Source organism: Engraulis encrasicolus, chromosome 5, assembly GCF_034702125.1.
Source record: "Engraulis encrasicolus isolate BLACKSEA-1 chromosome 5, IST_EnEncr_1.0, whole genome shotgun sequence".
Lineage (NCBI taxonomy): Eukaryota > Metazoa > Chordata > Actinopteri > Clupeiformes > Engraulidae > Engraulis > Engraulis encrasicolus.
Window position 1 is genome coordinate 24,055,975 of NC_085861.1, and position 20,301 is coordinate 24,076,275.

Sequence of the window (20,301 nt, forward strand, 5' to 3'; positions counted from 1 at the left end):
GATAAAGCGTCACGAAAGTTAAATAACTTTTGTGTTTCAATTTGTTTGGTTGTTTTTGCACTCACTGGACTGTCTCAGTCATGCTTGCGCCCTTGGAAACGGCGAGGAGAAATGCTGTCATTTGCAGTGGTGATTTTGAATGCCAGAGCAGTGCACTTTCGACATTCCCTTCTATGAACTGCATTTGTTGCATCTAAACCGAACTCGCCATATCCGTGCATCCACAACCACATTTCCTGCCCCGCCCGGCACCGTGGTCCATGACACATTCTTGGGTCTCGAAATGCTGCTGTGCCCGTCATCATGTTGTGCACAAGTCGCAGGTGCTGCTCTGTGCAGCTGCTTTCCTTTAAAAAACATTTCTGTCGCCAGTCCCCTCTGATTTAACAAGTTACCTGCAAGTTTGAGACTTGCCTGCGCCTCAAGTGACAGCACACACCATCAATGTAGCACATTCAAAGAACATTACAAACTGCGTAAACTGATATGGAAACTTAAAAAGCTCATTCATTCACTCGATTGCCGTGTTACCATTTAACAATTCAATGCTCCACAGCTGCAACATGCGGTCCAGGTTAGGATGTTGTAATATTTCATTTATAAGAGGGCTTGGCGGTCAGCGCAGCTGCAGCAGTAGTGCTATCCAGATGTTGGTGTTCGCGATGAAAAAGATATGACGCCGTGACGTCACGTAGCCTGTGTCGGACAGGGTGCTGCTTTGGGTAAAACCTCCGCGCGACTTCTGTATGTCAGCAAACTTGTGGGTGTTGTTGAGGGACTCGTACTCGGAGCGACAGAAGGACTACTGCATCGTGTCTGGTTAATAGAGCAGGTAAGATTTGAGCTTTTTTTCTTTCCATAGTGACCAAACTTCTCACTGGAGGATGCGCGTAAAAATATGGGATGAAATGGTTGGATAAAAACTGATGTTTGAACATGACGTGTTGGTAATCCTGGTTTTACACCAGCGTCGTTGGAAAGTTATTACAATAGCCTATGTTTTTTATTGGGAAAATGGAAATGAATCGTAGATTACATTTGCAGAATATATCGACAGTGTATCCAATCTTGGTGGGGTGCGTAATGCAGTCGAGTTCATTATTATGAGACTGCATTTAAAAAAAAAATCTTATTACTTAAATGATATTGCATGAAATGTTGTTTTCCCCCACGTCACATTTTATTTTCAAAATTTACTGTAACTAGACCTTCACTCTTACTGTAACTTCTCCAGAGCTTGATTTAGGATCTGATTAACGGTCTTTGGGCACATGTCAATAATTCTACACAAATTAGCTTTATGTGAATAAAATGTAGGCCACTGAGAAATGAAAATAGTCTCAACCAAACAACAAATGACAGCTAAATAAGTAGCCTATAACTTACCATCCCCTCACTTCATTTCACGCCATTCTGCCTGTGAAGTTGCATCAACAATCAGATATATTTAAGCTTAGTCGCCCCTGACACCTAGTGGTGAAAAAGAGAACTTGATGTTACGTGATGTTAAATCCTAAATACCTTTTTTTCCCATGTGAGACAAAAAGCTAAGTAGTTTTCTTGAAAAGACTTACAATTTCAAGTAAATGGAAGAATAAGTTTTCTTAAATGACACAACATTTTTTAAACAGCATGATATTGTCTCTGCTTGTGTAAGGCTGAACTGATATATCCACATTTGGTACATCCCCACACAGGCAGTGATGGTGGACTATGCAATGATGGCCTCAACAGAGCCATCCCATGGCAACTGGTCATTGGACAACTGGCCATTTAACTGGACGGAGGGGGACGACTATGATGAATACGATGACTATGATTACGACCAGCCAAGGCTGAGGAAATCCCTGAACATCATGTCCCTTGTCATCTACTCCCTGGCGTTTGTCCTGGGCGTGGTCGGCAATGGCATCGTGATCTGGGTGACGGGATTTAAGATGAAGAAGACCGTGAACACGGTGTGGTTCCTCAACCTGGCCGTGGCCGACTTCATGTTCACGGCGTTCCTGCCCATCAGCGTGGCCTACACCGCCATGGACTTCCACTGGCCCTTTGGCAGGTTCATGTGCAAGATCAACAGCACCTTGACCACCCTCAACATGTTTGCGAGCGTCTACATCCTGGTGGTGATCAGCGTGGACCGCTGCATCTCCGTGGTGAAGCCCATCTGGGCGCAGAATCACAGGAGTGTGCAGAGGGCTTCGGCCGTGAGCCTGGTGGTCTGGTTCCTGGCCCTGGTGCTCAGCTCGCCGTACTTTGTCTTCCGGGACATAGGCCCCAGCGCCATGAACAACAACGTCATCCACTGCTTCAACAACTTTGTCTTCACGGACGACGAGATCGAGGACACCCCCGAGGTGAGAGCGCTGTACTCGCTGCGCCTCTGCGTCATGGTGGTGACCCGCGTGGTGCTGGGTTTCGTGGTGCCTTTCATCGTCATCGTGTCCTGCTACGCCGTCATCGTGCAACGGCTCAGGACCAACCGCTCCATGTCCGGGCGCACGGGCCGGCCCTTCCGAATCATCGCGGCGGTCATCACCGCCTTCTTCCTCTGCTGGGCGCCGTTCCACATCATGTCCGTCATCGAGATGGCCAACCACATGCGGGACAGGATGAGCCCCAGCCTGAACTTTGTCACCATGATCGGCATGCCGATCACCACCAGCCTGGCGTTCCTCAACAGCTGCCTCAACCCCTTGCTGTACGTCTTCATGGGCCAGGACTTCAAGGACAAGGTGCGCAAGTCCATCCTGAAGGTGCTGGAGACGGCCTTCACGGAGGAGGTGTCTCGCACCAACACCTACACCAACTCCATGCTCACCACGCGCAGCAAAGACAAGTCCTTCTCGGATGCAGAGGTGTGAGGTGACCTACTTTGTGTATTATTTTTTAAAGAGACAAGACACTTCTCAAGACAAAAACAACCACTTTCATCCAGCCGAAGCACCTAACCACGGACATACTATTGGGGTGGTGTGAAGGCTGGACATTCGAAGCACAAAAACAACTTTTTGAAATTTCCTCCATTTTGTATCCGGAGGTCGATACAACCCCCATGCTCTAAGACCTACCAAATGGAGGCATTGTATGTGGATGGATGGATGGATGTCAGCCACAATGACTTGCCCTTCAGCCTACTTTCAAGGTTTACACAACTGCACTGCACAGAATCCAGTCAAACCCTCTACAGGAATTTTGAGAAGCAGCAATCTTCTAATTGCACTGAATAAGACCTGAGACAGAATGTTCTGCTTCAGGTAGGCTTGGAGGGGCTCCAGATCTTACTCAGCACACCTTCGCGTTGTTAATTGAGAAAAGGTGGTTTTACACACGCACGCACGCACACACACACACACACACACAAACACACACACACACACACGCACACACGCGCGCACACACACACACACACACACACACACACACACACACACACACACACACACACACACACACACACACACACACACACACACCAGGACTCAAAACCATGCTGCCATAAGCAGTCATTATGTTGTTGCTGAGTAAAGAGGAAAAAACTCATTCAATTTGAGAGGAGCCATTTATGTTGCGTTGTGTTTAACCATGAATGTGGGATTTGTGTAACCTGGTGGTTTAACGAGCAGTAACATGAAAATGTAACTGATTGTGACCTTTTTTTAACTCTCTGGCTCCTGTTCTCATGGTTGTTTCCGAATAGGTACTGCAGATTTGGAAAATCCCATGTTTACACCAAAATACCCATTTATAACTGAAGCGGCAAAGGCCCCCTGCTCTCTGACAGAAGTTAAAAATCGATGCAGCGCTACACTGCCAACATGTTTTTATGTTTTATTGCTTTTCGTTTACTTGCTGTTTTGTAATTATCATGTTGATGTATGATTATATAAGGACAGTGGTACCCATCTCATTCTAGCCCAGTTGTTTGGGCAATGCACCATGTATTTTGTGGTGCACGATAAGACACACCCTGTGAAAATAACAAGACTTCACAGCATGGCATCCCAAACGATATTGTTGAAGAAGCAGTTAATAGGCTGGAAAGTTCTCATCAGTGCCAGGGGGCGGTGTTTGGTGTCACTGATGTTTGCACGACTTTTACATGTTGCTTACCCCTATAGTTGCAGGCCAAAGATCCAAAATGATGCCTTTCTCTGACTTTGTTAGAGGCACCAAAGTGATATAAAGAGGGTGACAGTCACAAAATGTGTGTGTGTGTGTGTGTGGGTGTCTGTGTGTGTGTGTGTGTGTGTGTGTGTGTGTGTGTGTGTGTGTGTGTGTGTGTGTGTGTGTGTGTGTGTGTGTGTGTGTGTGTGTGTGTGTGTGTGTGTGTGCACTTAGACTGACTTAAGAGACTTACTTTATTGAAGAAAAAATATAGAAAAGGCATTTACACGTAAGCTAGACTTGTTTTGGTTCTGTTGTTCTTATGGTGTCATAACTGTCTAATTATGTCCTCTGTTGGTGACCGGTAGTTTAGGCCTTTTTCGTTTAAACCCCTCTGTTGAATTCTGGGGACAGTATTGTTGAATAATTAAGTGAATAAGAAATCATTAAAGTTAACTGTGCAATCAAATATAATCATGAGCTACAACGATAATTTGACTACATTCAACAATTGCACGTATATGATAAGAGATAGTCATAGTTAGAAGGCTATGATATCTTCAAGAAGTTCAGAAGTACTTTCCTGATTAAGAATAAAAACACAGTGAAGCTGACATCTATCAAAAATGTAAAAAGGTTTTTGACACAATTTGAAAAGGTAATGTCTTCACACTTTTGAAAATAAAATATTAGTAATAATAAAAACACTTCAAAAGGATGCAGTGCTGGCCCCTCTAAAACACACTGCATATTCATTCACACGTTGCTTATTCATCAATGCTTTCGGATCAGAATTAATCGGAAGCGTTGGACATTAGTGAGTATTTCCCTTATCATTTTGTGTTACAATCACATGAAGGAGGGTAAATGTGCAGGCCATTAGACACCTTTGGCATAAAGATGGATCATTATTTTGTGATTGTTTATTATTCTGCCACTATTGAGTTTAATATGTCATGCTCAATATACTTGTTGATATGAGACTGAATGTTTTAGGTACTGATGAATTGTGTCTATTGTAGTATGCTATGTGATGAGATGCCAGATGTTTTGTATATGAATTGTGATTCATTCATTCCTTGCCATGCTATGTTCTAATAAACATGATATTGAAAAAAAAACAATGAAAATGCTGTATATTTGATCATAACCTTTGTCAAGAAGTCTTCACCCTATGCAGAGGACAAATTAGGTGCTGTTTAGCTGGATATTTTTATATGTGGATATTTTTTTCTCCTGGTTGCATTGGTTTTGGCCTTCCGTTTCCACGAAGCAGATATTTAAAATCCACGTATAAAAAGCAGGAGAAAAAAAATATCCTATTTAGGGGGCTGAAACGCATTTGCTACAATGGAGGATTTATTTTTATCCACATGTTGCATTTACACCTAAACAGGAGAAAAAAATGCCCTGCTAAAAAAATATCCTGGAAACAGCACCTTAAAGTGTTAACGTCAGCTCTGGCCAGGCCATGGTAGTCAAGAAGCTTGCCTCCCTGCCCTTCATCTCTCATTCATTCCTAATTGATCCAGGTGTATCCCCTCAGCTGATAATCTTTCTTCCCTAGCGATTGGCCCCACGGCATCGGCACGCCTTTTAAATTCTACCCACCTCCTCTCAACTGTATGCTGCTCTGTTTTTGCTACCCACCGCCTCCCCTGCTCCACCTTGTCGTGTATGATGTAGCATGGTCTCTTGTCACGTCGCTTGGCTATGTTCGTGTGGGGATATCCATCTCTGCCTGTCCTGCTGGGGTGAGAATTCCCTAAACTGATGCTGCTCCCTGACTACTGCTTTTCCACGGTGCTCATGGAAATAGGGGGGTTCCTCCGAACAGAGCTATACTGCCAAATGTAATTCATAACTTACAATAAAGAAATTTCATTCAGAATCTTCTCTTGTGTTTCTTGACTAAAACGGTTCTGACAGAATTTACCTATTTCCACTAGTGCCCTCAAAGAGACCCTTGCACTCATTATGTTGTCAACTTGTCAACTGTCCAAAACGTTTTGGTATCCCCCTTCCTCTTCCAACATGACCATGCACCAGTGCACAGAGCAAGGTCCATAAAACCTGAATGTTTTTGGTATTCCCCTTCCTCTTTCAACATGACTTTGCACCAGTACACAGAGCAAGGTCCATAAAGACATGGATGATAGAATAGTAGGGTATGGAGGAACTTGGCTGGCCTGCACAGAGTCCTGACCTGAACCCATCACCTTTGGGGTGAATTACAGCGGAGACTGAGAGCCAGGCCTTCTCAACCAACATCAGTGTGTGACCTCACCAATACGCTTTTGGAAGAATGGTAATAAAAAATAAAAAAATCGATAGATACACTCAACTATGTGGACACATGCCCTCCCATATGAGTTGAAGCTGTAATAGCCTCAAAAGGTGGACCGATATCCTATTGAACCCTATGGGTTAGGGAAGGTGTGGTAGCAAATGCTTTTTTGCCAATATGTATGTAAGCCTAGAGTGTCCTTACTTACAACATCTCTGTTTGATATGGCCACTAAACCCTAAATGCAACAAAACCAACTATCCAGAATTCTTGACTTGACCGCAGTTGACAGAAAAACTGTGATAGGTGATAGATTAGATGATAATACCAACCCCTCACTCTGCGCTACAGACCACACCACACATTGCAAGGAAAAACACATATAGACACTCCATTTCCATTGTCAACAAGCAAGGGAAAATCTGGACAGGTGCAGTGGGGGAAAGGGGTCTGGAATTGGTGTGTCTGACTTGTGTATGCTGGGGAAAGTGGCTCGCTTGGGAAGGCATAGATGCAATTCTCTATTTATGTATTTTATGTTGTGAGCAGTGGAATCAATGCCCATTTTTGTTTTTATACAGTGAGACCAAAAACACATTTCATGACAATAAAGTCTATTCTTGTAATCTGTGCCACGGCGTGGCGCCGCAGCCTTCAGCAGCTCGTGCATGGTCCTGGATCACCGTCTTGGTGAGTAAATAACACCACCTAGTGTTCGCACAAATCCACGAATAACTAGAAGTTGGACAATGGGAATTCAAGGGAATCTCGGGGCATTCTTATGATCCGATGACTGCAACACAGGCCTACTCGCAATCCGTCTGTAGTCTGAACATCTTTACCATAGGTCTACCCAAATAACTGTGTAGCGGGCGAGCTTTCAGTGCGTGTGTGTGTGTGTGTGCGTGCGTGCGTGTGTGTGTGTGTGTGTGTGTGTGAGCGAGCGCGAGAGCGTACGTTCGTGTTTCTTTATATGGTCCCTTTGACATCAATAAACCCATCTCCCCGCTGCTAGTGCTACCATTTCCCCTGAGTTAAACTTCCCCTATCATTTAAACTTATGCTATACTGTACTGTAATTAGGTAAACTCCACAGGCTACTGAAATCAAGGATCACCACGACCTTACCAAAAACTTTTATGACGTTAAGCCGTTTAATGTATGCAATGTTCAGAATGCTTGATCCATGGCAACTTGGTGATATGGGCATCTAGTTCTATTCACCAATGTGAACGAAACCCTCCGCCCCCACCCCCTGTTGTTTTAGCACTAGCTGCTACACATTTGCGGAAATAGCTTGGCGCAGTCAAACGTACCGAGAACTGTGCCACTTTGATATAGCCGGTGGTTTTCGCGAGTTTCTTTACACTGTGGACAAGAGAACAACACATAAGCTGGAAATACGTGGTAAGCACTAGCATCGCATTTTTATTTTAGTATAAAGCTACTAAATATCTTGTCATTTGGACGGAAGGCCTGTGCTTAGAGTTAGCCAGAACTACCGGTCTTGACGCACAGATAGGCTACAGCTCTTTGTCAGCTTGAACCGCTGAAACGCGCCAGATATCATGTCATGGAATATATAATTCAATCTGTTCTGAGTAAGGACACAGTAAATTTGATGTTTGTAGCTTTGGCTTTATTACAAACAACACGTGTGTATGACATGGTTTGTGCGTAATGGGATTCGAATATGAGTTAGCAAACACAGATTACTCGGCATATGTCTCGTGAACAAACAGCATGTTGATCTCTATATGCAGTTATCTTTGTAGAACTATACAATTGTCAACGCTGTGCTGATAGTACTTACATCTGCATCTAGCTATATGCCTACTCTTTACAGGCAACTAGCTTGTAGCTAACCAGTGAGCTAACTAGCTGGATAACCATTTACGCACGAACTGTCTTTTGCATGGTTTTAATCGAGCTTATTTATATATGCGTAAAGTGTGGCCAATGTTGCATAACGTAGCCGTACTACTTCAGCCAATGAGTAATATTGTGAGTTAAACGTTTTTGGATATAGGCCTGCCTTAACCACTACAGGGTTGCAGTAACTGGCAAGCCGATACACAGCGCTGTACCATTCGAGCTGGTGGCATGATGTTTTACTCACTGAACTAGATATGGGGTTGGCGGTTTATTTCAAAAACACAACACATTGACACCAATGTCGATATGCAAAAAGCAAATGCACCCCTTCAGATATCCAAGGCGATGCTTTAGTGTGGTTATATTTTAGTTGTCTCCAAAGCGGCATACAGGTCTGGCAGCTTGTAAGGGTAGAGACGACTGAGTAAAATGGGTTTCTGTAAATGCCGGTAGACCCTATGTTTATTTCCAGTGGTCTGCAATATAATAACTAATTTGGTCACTAACCTGTCAGTGCTGTTCATGAATCTATATCTTTCTGTGTATTGGCGTATTCATAATTCAAAGATGGAAGTATTCCCATGTTACCTCGCCAAAGAGAAGAAGGAAACCAGCATCCCTAGCTTCAAAAAGTATTCAAACTTCAAAAATTCAAACAAATTGTTGTGGTAGAATCAGCTGGCTGGTTATTTAATTCGTTTACATAACTTAGACTATATATTTAAAAAATGAACCATTTAATAAAATCAGATTGAATTATGCAGTATTCTTCAGTTTTGAAAATAATTAAATTGTTAACTTAACCCTTAGCGCAGCACTATGGCTCTCTGTAATGTCATAGCAATGTTGTTATGATGTAGTTAGGCATTTTCAGAAAGTGAATAGGGTCGCCGGCAACCCCTGCTGCAGTAAGAGGCTACAGAATTGATATTGAATTGAGTCATCAGAAGGCGAACGTGCGGCCTCGTCAACTACAACGGTCCGGCAATGGGAGACACAGTACGATACCGCTGGGCCAAGAGACTAGTCTCTCAGCCCAACGGCACGAGACTGTATGAAGCTATCGGAGGAAGGTTTTGCCAACGTTCCATGCCAACTCTGCTAGTTAGCCTCCGTTACACTCTCCGCCTTAAACCTCACTCCCAATCCGGGTCACGGCACCACTGTGACGGAGGTCATCTTGCACCTGTTCACCCCCCTCGGGGATCGAACGTGCGACCTCGTCAACTACAACGGTCCGGCAATGGGAGACATAGTACAATACCGCTGGGCCAAGAGACTAGTCTCTCGGCCCAACGGCACGAGACTGTATGAAGCTATCGGAGGGAGGTTTTACCAACGTTCCACGCCAACTCTGCTAGTTAGCTTCTTTTACATAAGCGTCCGTCAGAGGAGCAGTCTGCTATCACAACTGGTGCTAGTTGGTGCTAAACGCATAGGCCCCTACCATTTTCTAGCTCACAAGTGGGTGACTGCTTGTATGCCATAGATTAGCATTTAACGACATCGGGTTCTAAGCCGAAGTCCCACCATGTTAGGGATTCAGGTTTGACAAAAATATAAGACAGCCGTCAACAACGACTTTCGCTACAGCACAACTCTGCTAGTTAGCTTCTTTTACATAAGCGTCCGTCAGAGGAGCAGTCTGCTATCACAACTGGTGCTAGTTGGTGCTAAACGCATAGGCCCCTACCATTTTCTAGCTCACAAGTGGGTGACTGCTTGTATGCCATAGATTAGCATTTAACGACATCGGGTTCTAAGCCGAAGTCCCACCATGTTAGGGATTCAGGTTTGACAAAAATATAAGACAGCCGTCAACAACGACTTTCGCTACAGCACAACTCTGCTAGTTAGCTTCTTTTACATAAGCGTCCGTCAGAGGAGCAGTCTGCTATCACAACTGGTGCTAGTTGGTGCTAAACGCATAGGCCCCTACCATTTTCTAGCTCACAAGTGGGTGACTGCTTGTATGCCATAGATTAGCATTTAACGACATCGGGTTCTAAGCCGAAGTCCCACCATGTTAGGGATTTCAGGTTTGACAAAAATATAAGACGGCCGTCAACAACGACTTTCGCTACAGCACAACTCTGCTAGTTAGCTTCTTTTACATAAGCGTCCGTCAGAGGAGCAGTCTGCTATCACAACTGGTGCTAGTTGGTGCTTATTTAACAGATATCCAAATCGTAATTTGTAAAGTACGCTTTCCAAGTATTGAACACACACAAGAGATATGTTTGCACTCTCCAATTCAACAGGGCTCTAACAATATTGATGATATGATGAGATTACATTTCATTACATTGCATTTGGCATACACTTTATAACCAAAGCGATTTTCAAAAGAGGATATAATCATAGCCAACATCATTAGCAGATACAAAGTGCACAGGAATGCAAAGAAGGGTTAGTTTTTTGTTTTTTTAAAGAGTACACACAAACACACACATACATACACATCATATCAAGACTCTGGCCTAGGCTAGGCCAGCTCAGCCATCAGTCTAGTACAGGGGTGGGGAACCTACTAACCCCAACTCCGATGAAGTTGGGACGTTTGGTAAACAGTGAATAAAATCAAAATGCTATCATTTTCAAAACACTCAATCTATTCATTAGATGGAGAATAGTGAAAAGACAACATATTAAGTGTTAAAACCGAGAAAAAATATTGTTTTGGGGGACATATGTACTCATTTCTAATTTGAGAAATCCAACACGTCTCAAAAGAGTTGGGACGGGGACAATAAATGGCAGCAAATGTCGAGGAAGACTAAAAACAAAACAAAAGACAACACTTAACAGTTAAATACATTAACCGATGAGATGATTTTATATAAAAAACAGTGTTAATTCCTATCTTGGACATGATTTCACCAGCTTAAATGGTGGGTGTATTCCTTGTCATGTTTTGCAATGTTTTCCTTTCTGTAGTGCTTACAGTGTAACAGGTCTTGACCAAAAACCCACCATTTTATCACATGCTGGTCCTTATGATGGAGCCAAACTGTTAAAACATAGTAGAGAATGCAATTTGACCTTACTATGTGGCAGTAATCGAAGATCTCCCTTCAAAATATAATGCATGAGTGGCTTTTCATGCTGTTTAAAACCCATTTATACCATTCAGCACTGTATTTAACTCTACAGATGAGTGAGAACATCTTAACCAATGCACTACTGCATCCGCATGCCATCATGGAGGCTGACTTTTGAAGCTAGCACTAACACAAGTTGGATGGTCCATTTTCACTGTAGCACAGGATGTGCAATGCTCTATTATTGTCAAAAAGAATGGACTTCTACAACTTCTGCTGACTTCTGTAAGCAAAGGACAGTTCCCCATGTCTTCTGGGTCTATTTCAAGTGAGCTCAGGTGCTTAGGAGAATGTTAAACCCCTGTGTCATTTTCATGCATTAAGCATTCTTAATATGGTCAATTTTCAATAGCTCTAGCACTCCAGAAATTAGAGTGAGACTACAGCCAATATATATTTCATGATGTCATGAACCTATACAATGATTTTATTAACAAAAATATGTCTTATATACACTCAATCGTAGTAAATCAAAGGGAATTTAAAAATGTATGTAATAACTATGGTAATTACTGAGTGACTCAGCCTCTCTGTGATGATCTTATACCTGGACACCTATATTGTCCGTCAGTTCAATTCATTTTGAAATGTTCTTCTTTGTTGTTTTATCTTATTTGGATGTTTACTAAATTTCACTGATCCCCGTCCCAACTCTTTTGAGACGTGTTGGATTTATCAAATTAGAAATGAGTACATATGTCCCCCAAAACAATATTTTTTCTCGGTTTTAACACTTAATATGTTGTCTTTTCACTATTCTCCATCTAATGAATAGATTGAATGTTTTGAAAATGATAGCATTTTGATTTTATTCACTGTTTACCAAACGTCCCAACTTCATCGGAGTTGGGGTTTGTATGTATCGGGGGCCATTTGCGGCCCTTGAGGCCGTTTTATCCGGCCCCCGATATTATTTGAATGTTATGCAGCTTCACATGAAATATGACATATTTTGTAAAGAAATCTTAGAAATTACATTTGTAATACAATGAATTTATATTCAGGGGACATAGAGAGGGTTGGGACCGTTTTACAGGTGGCTGCCTTCAATATTGGCCTCAAGTGCAGTGGGAAATCCTGATTTGTTTTCATAGTACGTCCCTCGGAGGACTTTTACGGCCCTCGGATGAATTTGAAGTGGGCCCTCCAATGAAAAAGGTTCCGCACCCCTGCTCTAGTAGATATTCACGAAAGAGGAGAGTCTTTACTTGATTCTTGCAAGAGATGTGCTTATTGTACTAGTTACCTCTTGTCACTGTCACTCACCAATGTTAAATGCTCAGTATCATTTATTACTTCATCACTTTACTGGTATTGGACCATCACTGTTGCTTGTCCTGTCATGCACTTTATGTCAGTCTGTAAATGTCAGTCCAATGTATATCTATGTCCTTCATGGTATAGAGAGAAAACATAATTTCAATTTCCTTGCATGACCTGTGCATATGAAGAAACTGACAATAAAAGCTGACTTGACTTGACTTAGTCTTGCTGCTTCTGGGAGACCGTTCCACCACTTGGGTACAACAACAGAGAACAGTCTTGACTGGGAGTACCTAGAGCGACTGGATGGCAGAGCCAGACGGCTTGTGCTGGAGGAGCGCAGATCTCTTAACATAAGACTGATTTTATAGGCAAGGGTCAAGGCCTTGCGCTTGATCCGGACGGCGATAGGTAGCCAGTGCAACTCAATAAATGGAGACGTAACATGGGTCCTTTTGGGTTTATTGAATATCAAACGTGCCGTCGCATTCTGGACCATCTGCAGTGGTTTTGGCACACAAGCAGGTAGACCTGTCATGAGTGAGTTGCAGTAGTCAACACGAGACAGGATCGTGGCCTGGACCAGTCGTTGTGTAGAATATTGGGTCAGCACGGGTCTGATTTTCCGCACGTTGGACATCTGGAATCGACAGATCTTGGTGACTGAGATGATGTAGTTGGAGCATGACAGCTCGTCGTCAATCATGACACCAATGGTGGAGATTGGTGTTGTGACTGAGTGACTCTTTACCTGGGATCACCAGCAGCTCTGTATTGGACAGGTTCAGCTGTAGGTGTTGGTCCTTTATCCAAGTTGACAAGTCGGTGAGTCAGGCAGAGATGCGTGCCGAAACCATGGTGTCCTCTGGACGGTACATCTTGGTGTCATCAGCATAGCAGTGGGAGGAGAACCCATGTGTTTGAATGACACGTCCCAGGGAGGAGGTGTATATTGCAAACAGAAGGGGCCCCAGCACCGATCCTTGAGGTACGCCAGTAGAGAGGGTATGAGTTGTAGACAGTTTCCCTTGGGTAAAGGTACGCACTGGGTAGAAGTTGAACTATGAGTCAGTGGACAACGCCAGTGATTCCCATGGTCGTGAGTATCCTCAGGAGTATCTTGTGGTTGACTGTTTCAAAGGCTGCAGACAGGTCTAGGAGGATCAGGACTGAGGATAGTCCTTCCGTTCTTGCAGTCCTTAGAGCTTCAGTCACTTAGAGTTGAGTGTCCACTTCTGAAACCAGATTGTTTTGGGTGCAGTAGTCTGTTCTGGTTTAGGAAGTTGGTAACCTGCTTTGCAACTGCCCTTTCCAGTGTCTTGGATAGGAAGAGAAGCAGTGAGACAGGTTGGTAGTTTTCTATGTGATGGTGCTTTCAAGTTTCAAATCCTCATTATTATTTTTAAACAGTTTTTTTAACCTAATACTTTGTAGCTACTTACATGTACTTGTAACCTGCTCTACCAATAATTGTCATTTGTAGATTTTTGCGAAAAAAGGTACATTTGAAAAATCATGCAGTGTATCGAACCGTAGGTCAAAGATCATGATACAAACCGAATCATGAGTTGAGTATATCGTTACAGCCCTACAATTCAACAAATTTTATTTTACACAAACTGAAAATGTAAGCTTAATGCAAAGTTGCATTTGATTTACTTGTGAATGTTTAGCAATTGGGTCATTTCACGTGAAATCAGACCGACCCGACCGACACAGATTTCAATCATACTTGGTGTGCCTTTTTAGTAGCAAGGTAGCACCCCATAACTGCCTTGATTTGAATCTGACTCTAACATGAAGGGAGAAACAGACTAGGAAAGGTTCACATGTGAGGGTAGGACACTATACATTCAGCCTTGATTATATCAGTTAGTGTTTGTCACAAAAAGCTGTCTGTGGTGTTGTTTCAAAGCTCTTTTCTGTCTCTACAAATTACACAATCAGCTTGGAATACAACAACCCTCAGAATATGAATTATGATAAATTGAAAAATTAAAAATTGAATATCTAAAAAACTTGTATTTTAAAATGGCCAGTTCCTTGTCTTAATGTAGCCTGCAATGCCTGAAATTCTGGTGTTTGGTTATTTGATTCTTTAGTCTCTGACACGTCTTACCCCATACAACCTTGAATTACAACTGTACTGCAGGAAAAACTGCATTGCCTCTCATAAATGCCCTGGATGGAGGGCCAATAATAACCAAAGCTTTTTGAGAAAAGCCATTGATGGGTATATGTATCTATCTCCTGCACACACTTAAACACTGAAGACATCCTCTTCAGTCTTGGAGATCATAAGGTTAAACTGGCTTGGAATAAGTGCCTCGAACTTCACCGTTTTTGTTTCCTCTCAGAGCTCATTCATATTGTTGTTGTTTGCGTGTACAGGGTTTTACAGGGACTATGTCTAGAAAAGCTAGGATGCGTGAGAGTTTAGACTACGGTAGTCTTAGAGTTGTGTCTGTACAGTGTTTAGAACTCTAGAATCACATTAGATTACATTAATACATTAGAGTTCTGCATTCGGTTCTGGTTTCATAAATATTCATGAAAGTTGGTGGGGGATTGACTGTACTGGTTTGGTACGCGTTAACATAGCAGAGTTTCAAGTAGGTGAGCAGCCGCGTTCATGGCAAGGCTTTCACACCATGGTTAATTGATCTTTTTACATTAAGTTGCTGGTTCATGCTGCCATCTCCGTTTTTTGATAGCTGTGCTGCAAACGGCATTGTACAAATGAACTGCAAATCAACTGATTAAAATCCAAAACCGATCCTTCCTACTGCATGAAATGGTTAAGCTACCTCTATATATTCTCCAACACTGAAAGTTGAATAAAAAATGTATACATTTGAATTGAGCTTTCTTTTCTATTTCGAATCAAATCACAGATCAAATTCACATTAAGTCCTGTTTAGCTTCTCTGGTGGTTAAGTGTGCTGGTATGTTGAACGTCTCAAGCTGACTCAGTTTCCTAGCTAGCTTGGCTTCTATGACTGTTTGAAGCCTGGCTGTGATTTGGCCGCTATGGTGTAGAGATTATAATCATTCATTATTCTGTAGTTGTACATGTATGTGATTGTTTGGGAATGTCCTCCTAAACCTTTGTTTTCCATTTCTTACAGATTCTTGACTTCGCATGATGATAAGAAGAAGAGGGGGACCTCTATGACCATGTGTTTTCCTAATGGTCAAATATCCTCTTGCTCCATGGTAGTGACTATGGATATGGACTGTTTCATCAGGAAAAACATATTGACCAAACGAGAAAGATGAACCCCGTCATGTACACTGGTCAGTTGTAAACCATAGGCCTTGTTACTGCTTGCTGCAGTGTTTTTGGACAAATATTGAACCACACGTTGTTACTGTGTTCAAAGAGCTAAAAGTTCTACAAGAATCTAGCACAGATACCTTGATATGGGAGATCCTTTTTTGGACTATTGCTCCTCCCAGGAGCTGGCAGGAGATGCAGATGCTTTCATTTGTGCAGAATGTGGGGAGGGTTTTGTACAGTACACCAAACTTGTAAGACATACAAGGATCATTCATGGATCTTCGGAAGCATACCCAGCAGAAGTATACCCAGCAGAAGCCAGCAATGGCTTGGAAGCACCTGTTGTGTTTGCTCTTCAGAAAAATGGAACTCTTACAGTGGTGGAGAAGCTGGAGATATCAGACTCTGGTGTCACAAAATCCAATCAGTTTGACCCCCAGTCAAAGTCCACTTCAATGGAAGAGTCGGCAGAAAATCGTGCCAAACCCTGCTCGTGTGAAAGATGTGGCGAAACATTTGCCAATCAGTTGAGTTTACAACAACATCAACACTATCATTCCTTGGGACAAGAATTTAAATGTACTCTGTGCTGTAAGCTTCATACTGACAGAGATAGTCTTCGGGAACATCTGCAAATTCATGCTCATGAGAGATTTTACAGTTGTGGACACTGTGGGAAAAGATTCCTGAAACAGGAGACACTCTCAGTCCATCAGAAAGAAAAGCATGGCTCACAGGCCAGGAATTATAACCGAGAAGCAAAAAGCCAAGAAATTGGAAAATTCTATCAATGCAAGTTGTGTGACATGCACTTTTTCTGGCTATCTGACTTACAGAGCCATCTTATCAGTCACTCTATGAAAAAAACAGAGAACACTGAATTGGCCACGAAAGAAAACGTACCACAACGGCCTAAGTATGGCGATAGAACATTGTATCGTTGTGACACGTGTGGAAAAGGTTTCAGAGTACTCGCAGACCTTAAACAACATCGTATGTCTCACCTGGCGGAGGAGGAGCAGGAGCAGGAGCAGGATGAGGAGGCGGAGGCGGAGGAGGAGGACACGGAGGAGGAATCTGAAGAGGAGGTCACACGTCCGAAAACTTTGCCAAAGAGGCAAAAGCAAAAGGCAACGGCAAAAGCAAAAGCAAAAGCAATTCCAAACATTAGAGGCAAAAGGCCATTTACGCCTAGGCAGTACAATAGCAGGTTGGATCACCCAAGGAGAAGGATGCGTGGTAGAACTCATGGATCACATCAGGGTAACACGAGATTGTATCCCTGCAAACATTGCCATCGTGTTTTTGTGCATTCGAGTAGTCTGTCTCGTCACAACCGGTACCACAAGGGAACTTTGCACACTTGTATGTTCTGTGGGAGGCACTTTCCCCAAAGATGTGATGTCACCAGGCATATAGCCTTGTACCATCAGTCAGAGCTGGGTGATGCCACTGACGAAAATGACGAGGATGAAAAATCAATTGACGACCGTGCCTTGTTGAAACAAGCCAGACAATATGCCGAAAATATTAAAAAAGGCAGCTCCGACAAAGGACCATCAAAAGGGAGTGACAAATCAAGTGTTCCGAAGGCACGTTTGTCATTCAAGTGTCGTGAATGTGGCAAAGTGTTTGGTTTGATCAGTGTTTACAAACGGCATCAACGTTATCACAGAATCGAATCAAATCGTCATCTGCACAAATGTACACAGTGTCGATGCCGTTTTTCACAACTGTCTGCCTTGGAACGTCACTTAAAAACACATGAAAATCCCCCTTCAGAGGATGAGAAAGACGAACTTCCAACTGTAGATAAGAGTAAAGGTGCCAATGGTGACTCTGAGGACAGTGATGAAGGTGAATCGGCTGTGAAACCGGAGTTGTTGTATGAATGCACAGTGTGTGGCAACTCGTATGCTTCCATGAAAACTTTCTTGAAGCATCAGATGGAGCATTAACTCTTGGTGGGAGTTGTTTTACATGTGTGTTGGGCGGCTTTCTGTTAACTGCCTAAAACTGAACAAAGCTCCAGATTTAGCGTTTCATTTTTTTATTTTTCAAGGCAGGAATGGTTGTTCAGAAATTCTTCATTCAACCAAACAAAGGACTTGTGTTTGTAAGTGGACTATCAGAACTATTGCTTTTATACTTTTACATTTTTTAATGTTTTTCCTAGTAGTTGTAGTAGTAGTAGTTAGGGCTGTAACGATATTGTATCGAACCGAGAAATCGTGATACACAGAGTCATGATACTGTATCGTGATACAAGGAGGCAGTATCGTGATACGCCCTTTGAAAGTTTTATTACCCATTAGTCCAGAAAACAACCTTATTATTTGATGTGATAGTGTTTCCAAACTTCAGTGGAGATACATTTCAGACATCGTAGGGTGTATCGAACCGTAGCTCAAAAATCGTGATACGAAACGAATTGTGAGTTGAGTGTATCGTTACAGCCCTAGTAGTAGTAGTAGTGGTAGTAGTAGTAGTGTCACAGATCATTTAATTTAATACAGAGCCAAAGCCATACGATCTCTCAGAAGTGAGCAGTTTTTTGCTTTTCTTTTCCATCATGCTCTTGCATTTTCAAGGTTTGTTGATCATTGTGCATTCGAAAACATGTAAACTTCGTCTTTGACATAACATTTTTTCTACAGTACATGAATACAGTTCAAATAGTTTTCTTAATCCAGTGGTCTCCCGTCTTTGTGATTCTCTGCCCGCAAGAAGTACACATTAGTAAAGCGGCATATATGACTATTTTCACACTGAAGATTCACATTTCTGGTTGGTACTTGGAATACCATTCTGTGCATCTATCTCACAGAAATCTTGATTACATTGGTGGTGGTCAGAAATTGGTAATCTAAAAGGTGTTTTTTTCTTTTTTATAGTGAATGTAAAAGGCATATTTCAGCGTAAAATGCACAGCGTCACATTCAAAGATCATGCCGAGTTTGTATTAGTGAAGAGTGATCCTCAGTAAGCCCATTGCATTTTGAAGGTTACATTTTGGTTAAAAATGCTGCGCTTGCTTGTTGAAGAGCTAGCAACTGAAGCTCAACGTTAACGTCAAGTTATCAGTGGTACAATAAAGGTCATAACAGTCAATCCAAAACACTAAGGAAGTGTGTATGTCTGAGGATCTAACTAGCAAGAGACCATACACTGTTCCTCAAAGTGAAGTGTGCACCCCTTGGAGTCTTGAAGTCCTACACTCACGAGACAAGGCTTAAAGCGTCACAAGCATTTCGATCAATCAAGAATGGAACAGGCTGGTCCTGCAGTGGCTAACCGGTAGGGCACTCGTCTGCCAACTAGCTGATAAGCTAATCAAGGTTTCGTGCCACCAGCCACCACTTGTTTTGAGAACTTGTGGGGGGAAAAAAATTACTCAACATATTTTCAGACAAACAGCCACACATCAAAGAGCAGGCAAAAACCCAAGTGGGCGACTCCTTTTTGAAGTGACGTTAAGTGTACAGGCACTTCCTGATTTGCTCCAATGTTCTGGATTATTTCAGTGAATGGGAACAGCCAGTGAAGGTGACGTGCCACTTGAAGGCTCGGCATTTGTATGTAACTAGGGGTGACCCTTCGTATTTCAAAAGGATGGAGTAAAACTGGTTTCCAGTGGAAGCAAATCTTGAAAGCTACAAAACCACAAACCATTGCTGAAAGCTATCTGTCAAGATTCCGTTGAATTCTAGCAGCGGGATGTAAGCGCAGTCAACCCTTGATGCCTGTTGAATTCAGTTAACGTTTCAGTTCAAGACATTTCCTACAATTGTGTCATTCGGTAATCAAGGGATGTCTGATCTGTAGGCCATCCCTGAACTCCAATATTAATTAATACAAAAATGGAGTAGGGATTCCCCAACTGCCATCATATCCATGTATAGGATGCATAGGAGACTTGCAACTGTCTGGGGATAAACTGGGCGTAGTGTGGGTCAGGCAAGAAAAGACAAATGCAATTGGATCTTCTATCCCTGCAGCTGGAGTCCCTGATATGCGCTCTGAATAATCAAACAAGAATTTCTTGTTGGGGGTCTGTGATGTCTTTCCCTGAGGTTCCATCCAAGGTTCCGGAGCTCTCGCCTGAGGTTCCGGAGCTAGCTCCCCCTTGCTCCCCCTCAAATTAAGCACTGCCTTCGGTTAGGAGACCTTTGGAGTCTTATGGTTGAGAATGAATGGAGTTCACTTGGCACTGTTGATGGCGGTAGCACACATCTCATGAAAGCAATCACCAAATGCCACAGAAAGACAAGAAAAAGGAGGGGACAACGCCCCCTTTGGGGACCAAACTTGAGCACACTCTTTTACATTGTGTGGGCGGAGTTTGAATCATCTTTCTTTAATCTACCCTCTTTGCTTCAAATTTACCA

The 20,301-nt window shown here is 42.7% G+C and overlaps 3 protein-coding genes across 3 annotated transcripts in view; 2 read left to right on the plus strand and 1 right to left on the minus strand.

The window, feature by feature from the left end:
* The window catches only part of LOC134449164 (trypsin-3-like), a 64,462-nt gene that overhangs the window by 40,429 nt on the left and 3,732 nt on the right, over positions 1-20,301 (minus strand). The gene's annotated exons all lie outside the window — the stretch shown is intronic.
* On the plus strand, positions 741-5,949 carry fpr1 (formyl peptide receptor 1). The gene is made up of 2 exons (XM_063198101.1): positions 741-832; positions 1,698-5,949. Exon 2 carries the CDS (start codon positions 1,704-1,706, stop codon positions 2,862-2,864), a length of 1,161 nt encoding a protein of 386 aa, XP_063054171.1. The 5' UTR covers positions 741-832; positions 1,698-1,703; the 3' UTR covers positions 2,865-5,949.
* si:dkeyp-84f3.5 (uncharacterized protein LOC334144 homolog) lies at positions 7,668-18,601 on the plus strand. Its single transcript, XM_063198971.1, has 2 exons — positions 7,668-7,801; positions 15,762-18,601. The coding sequence occupies exon 2, from the start codon at positions 16,057-16,059 to the stop codon at positions 17,869-17,871; it is 1,815 nt and encodes a 604-aa protein (XP_063055041.1). The 5' UTR covers positions 7,668-7,801; positions 15,762-16,056; the 3' UTR covers positions 17,872-18,601.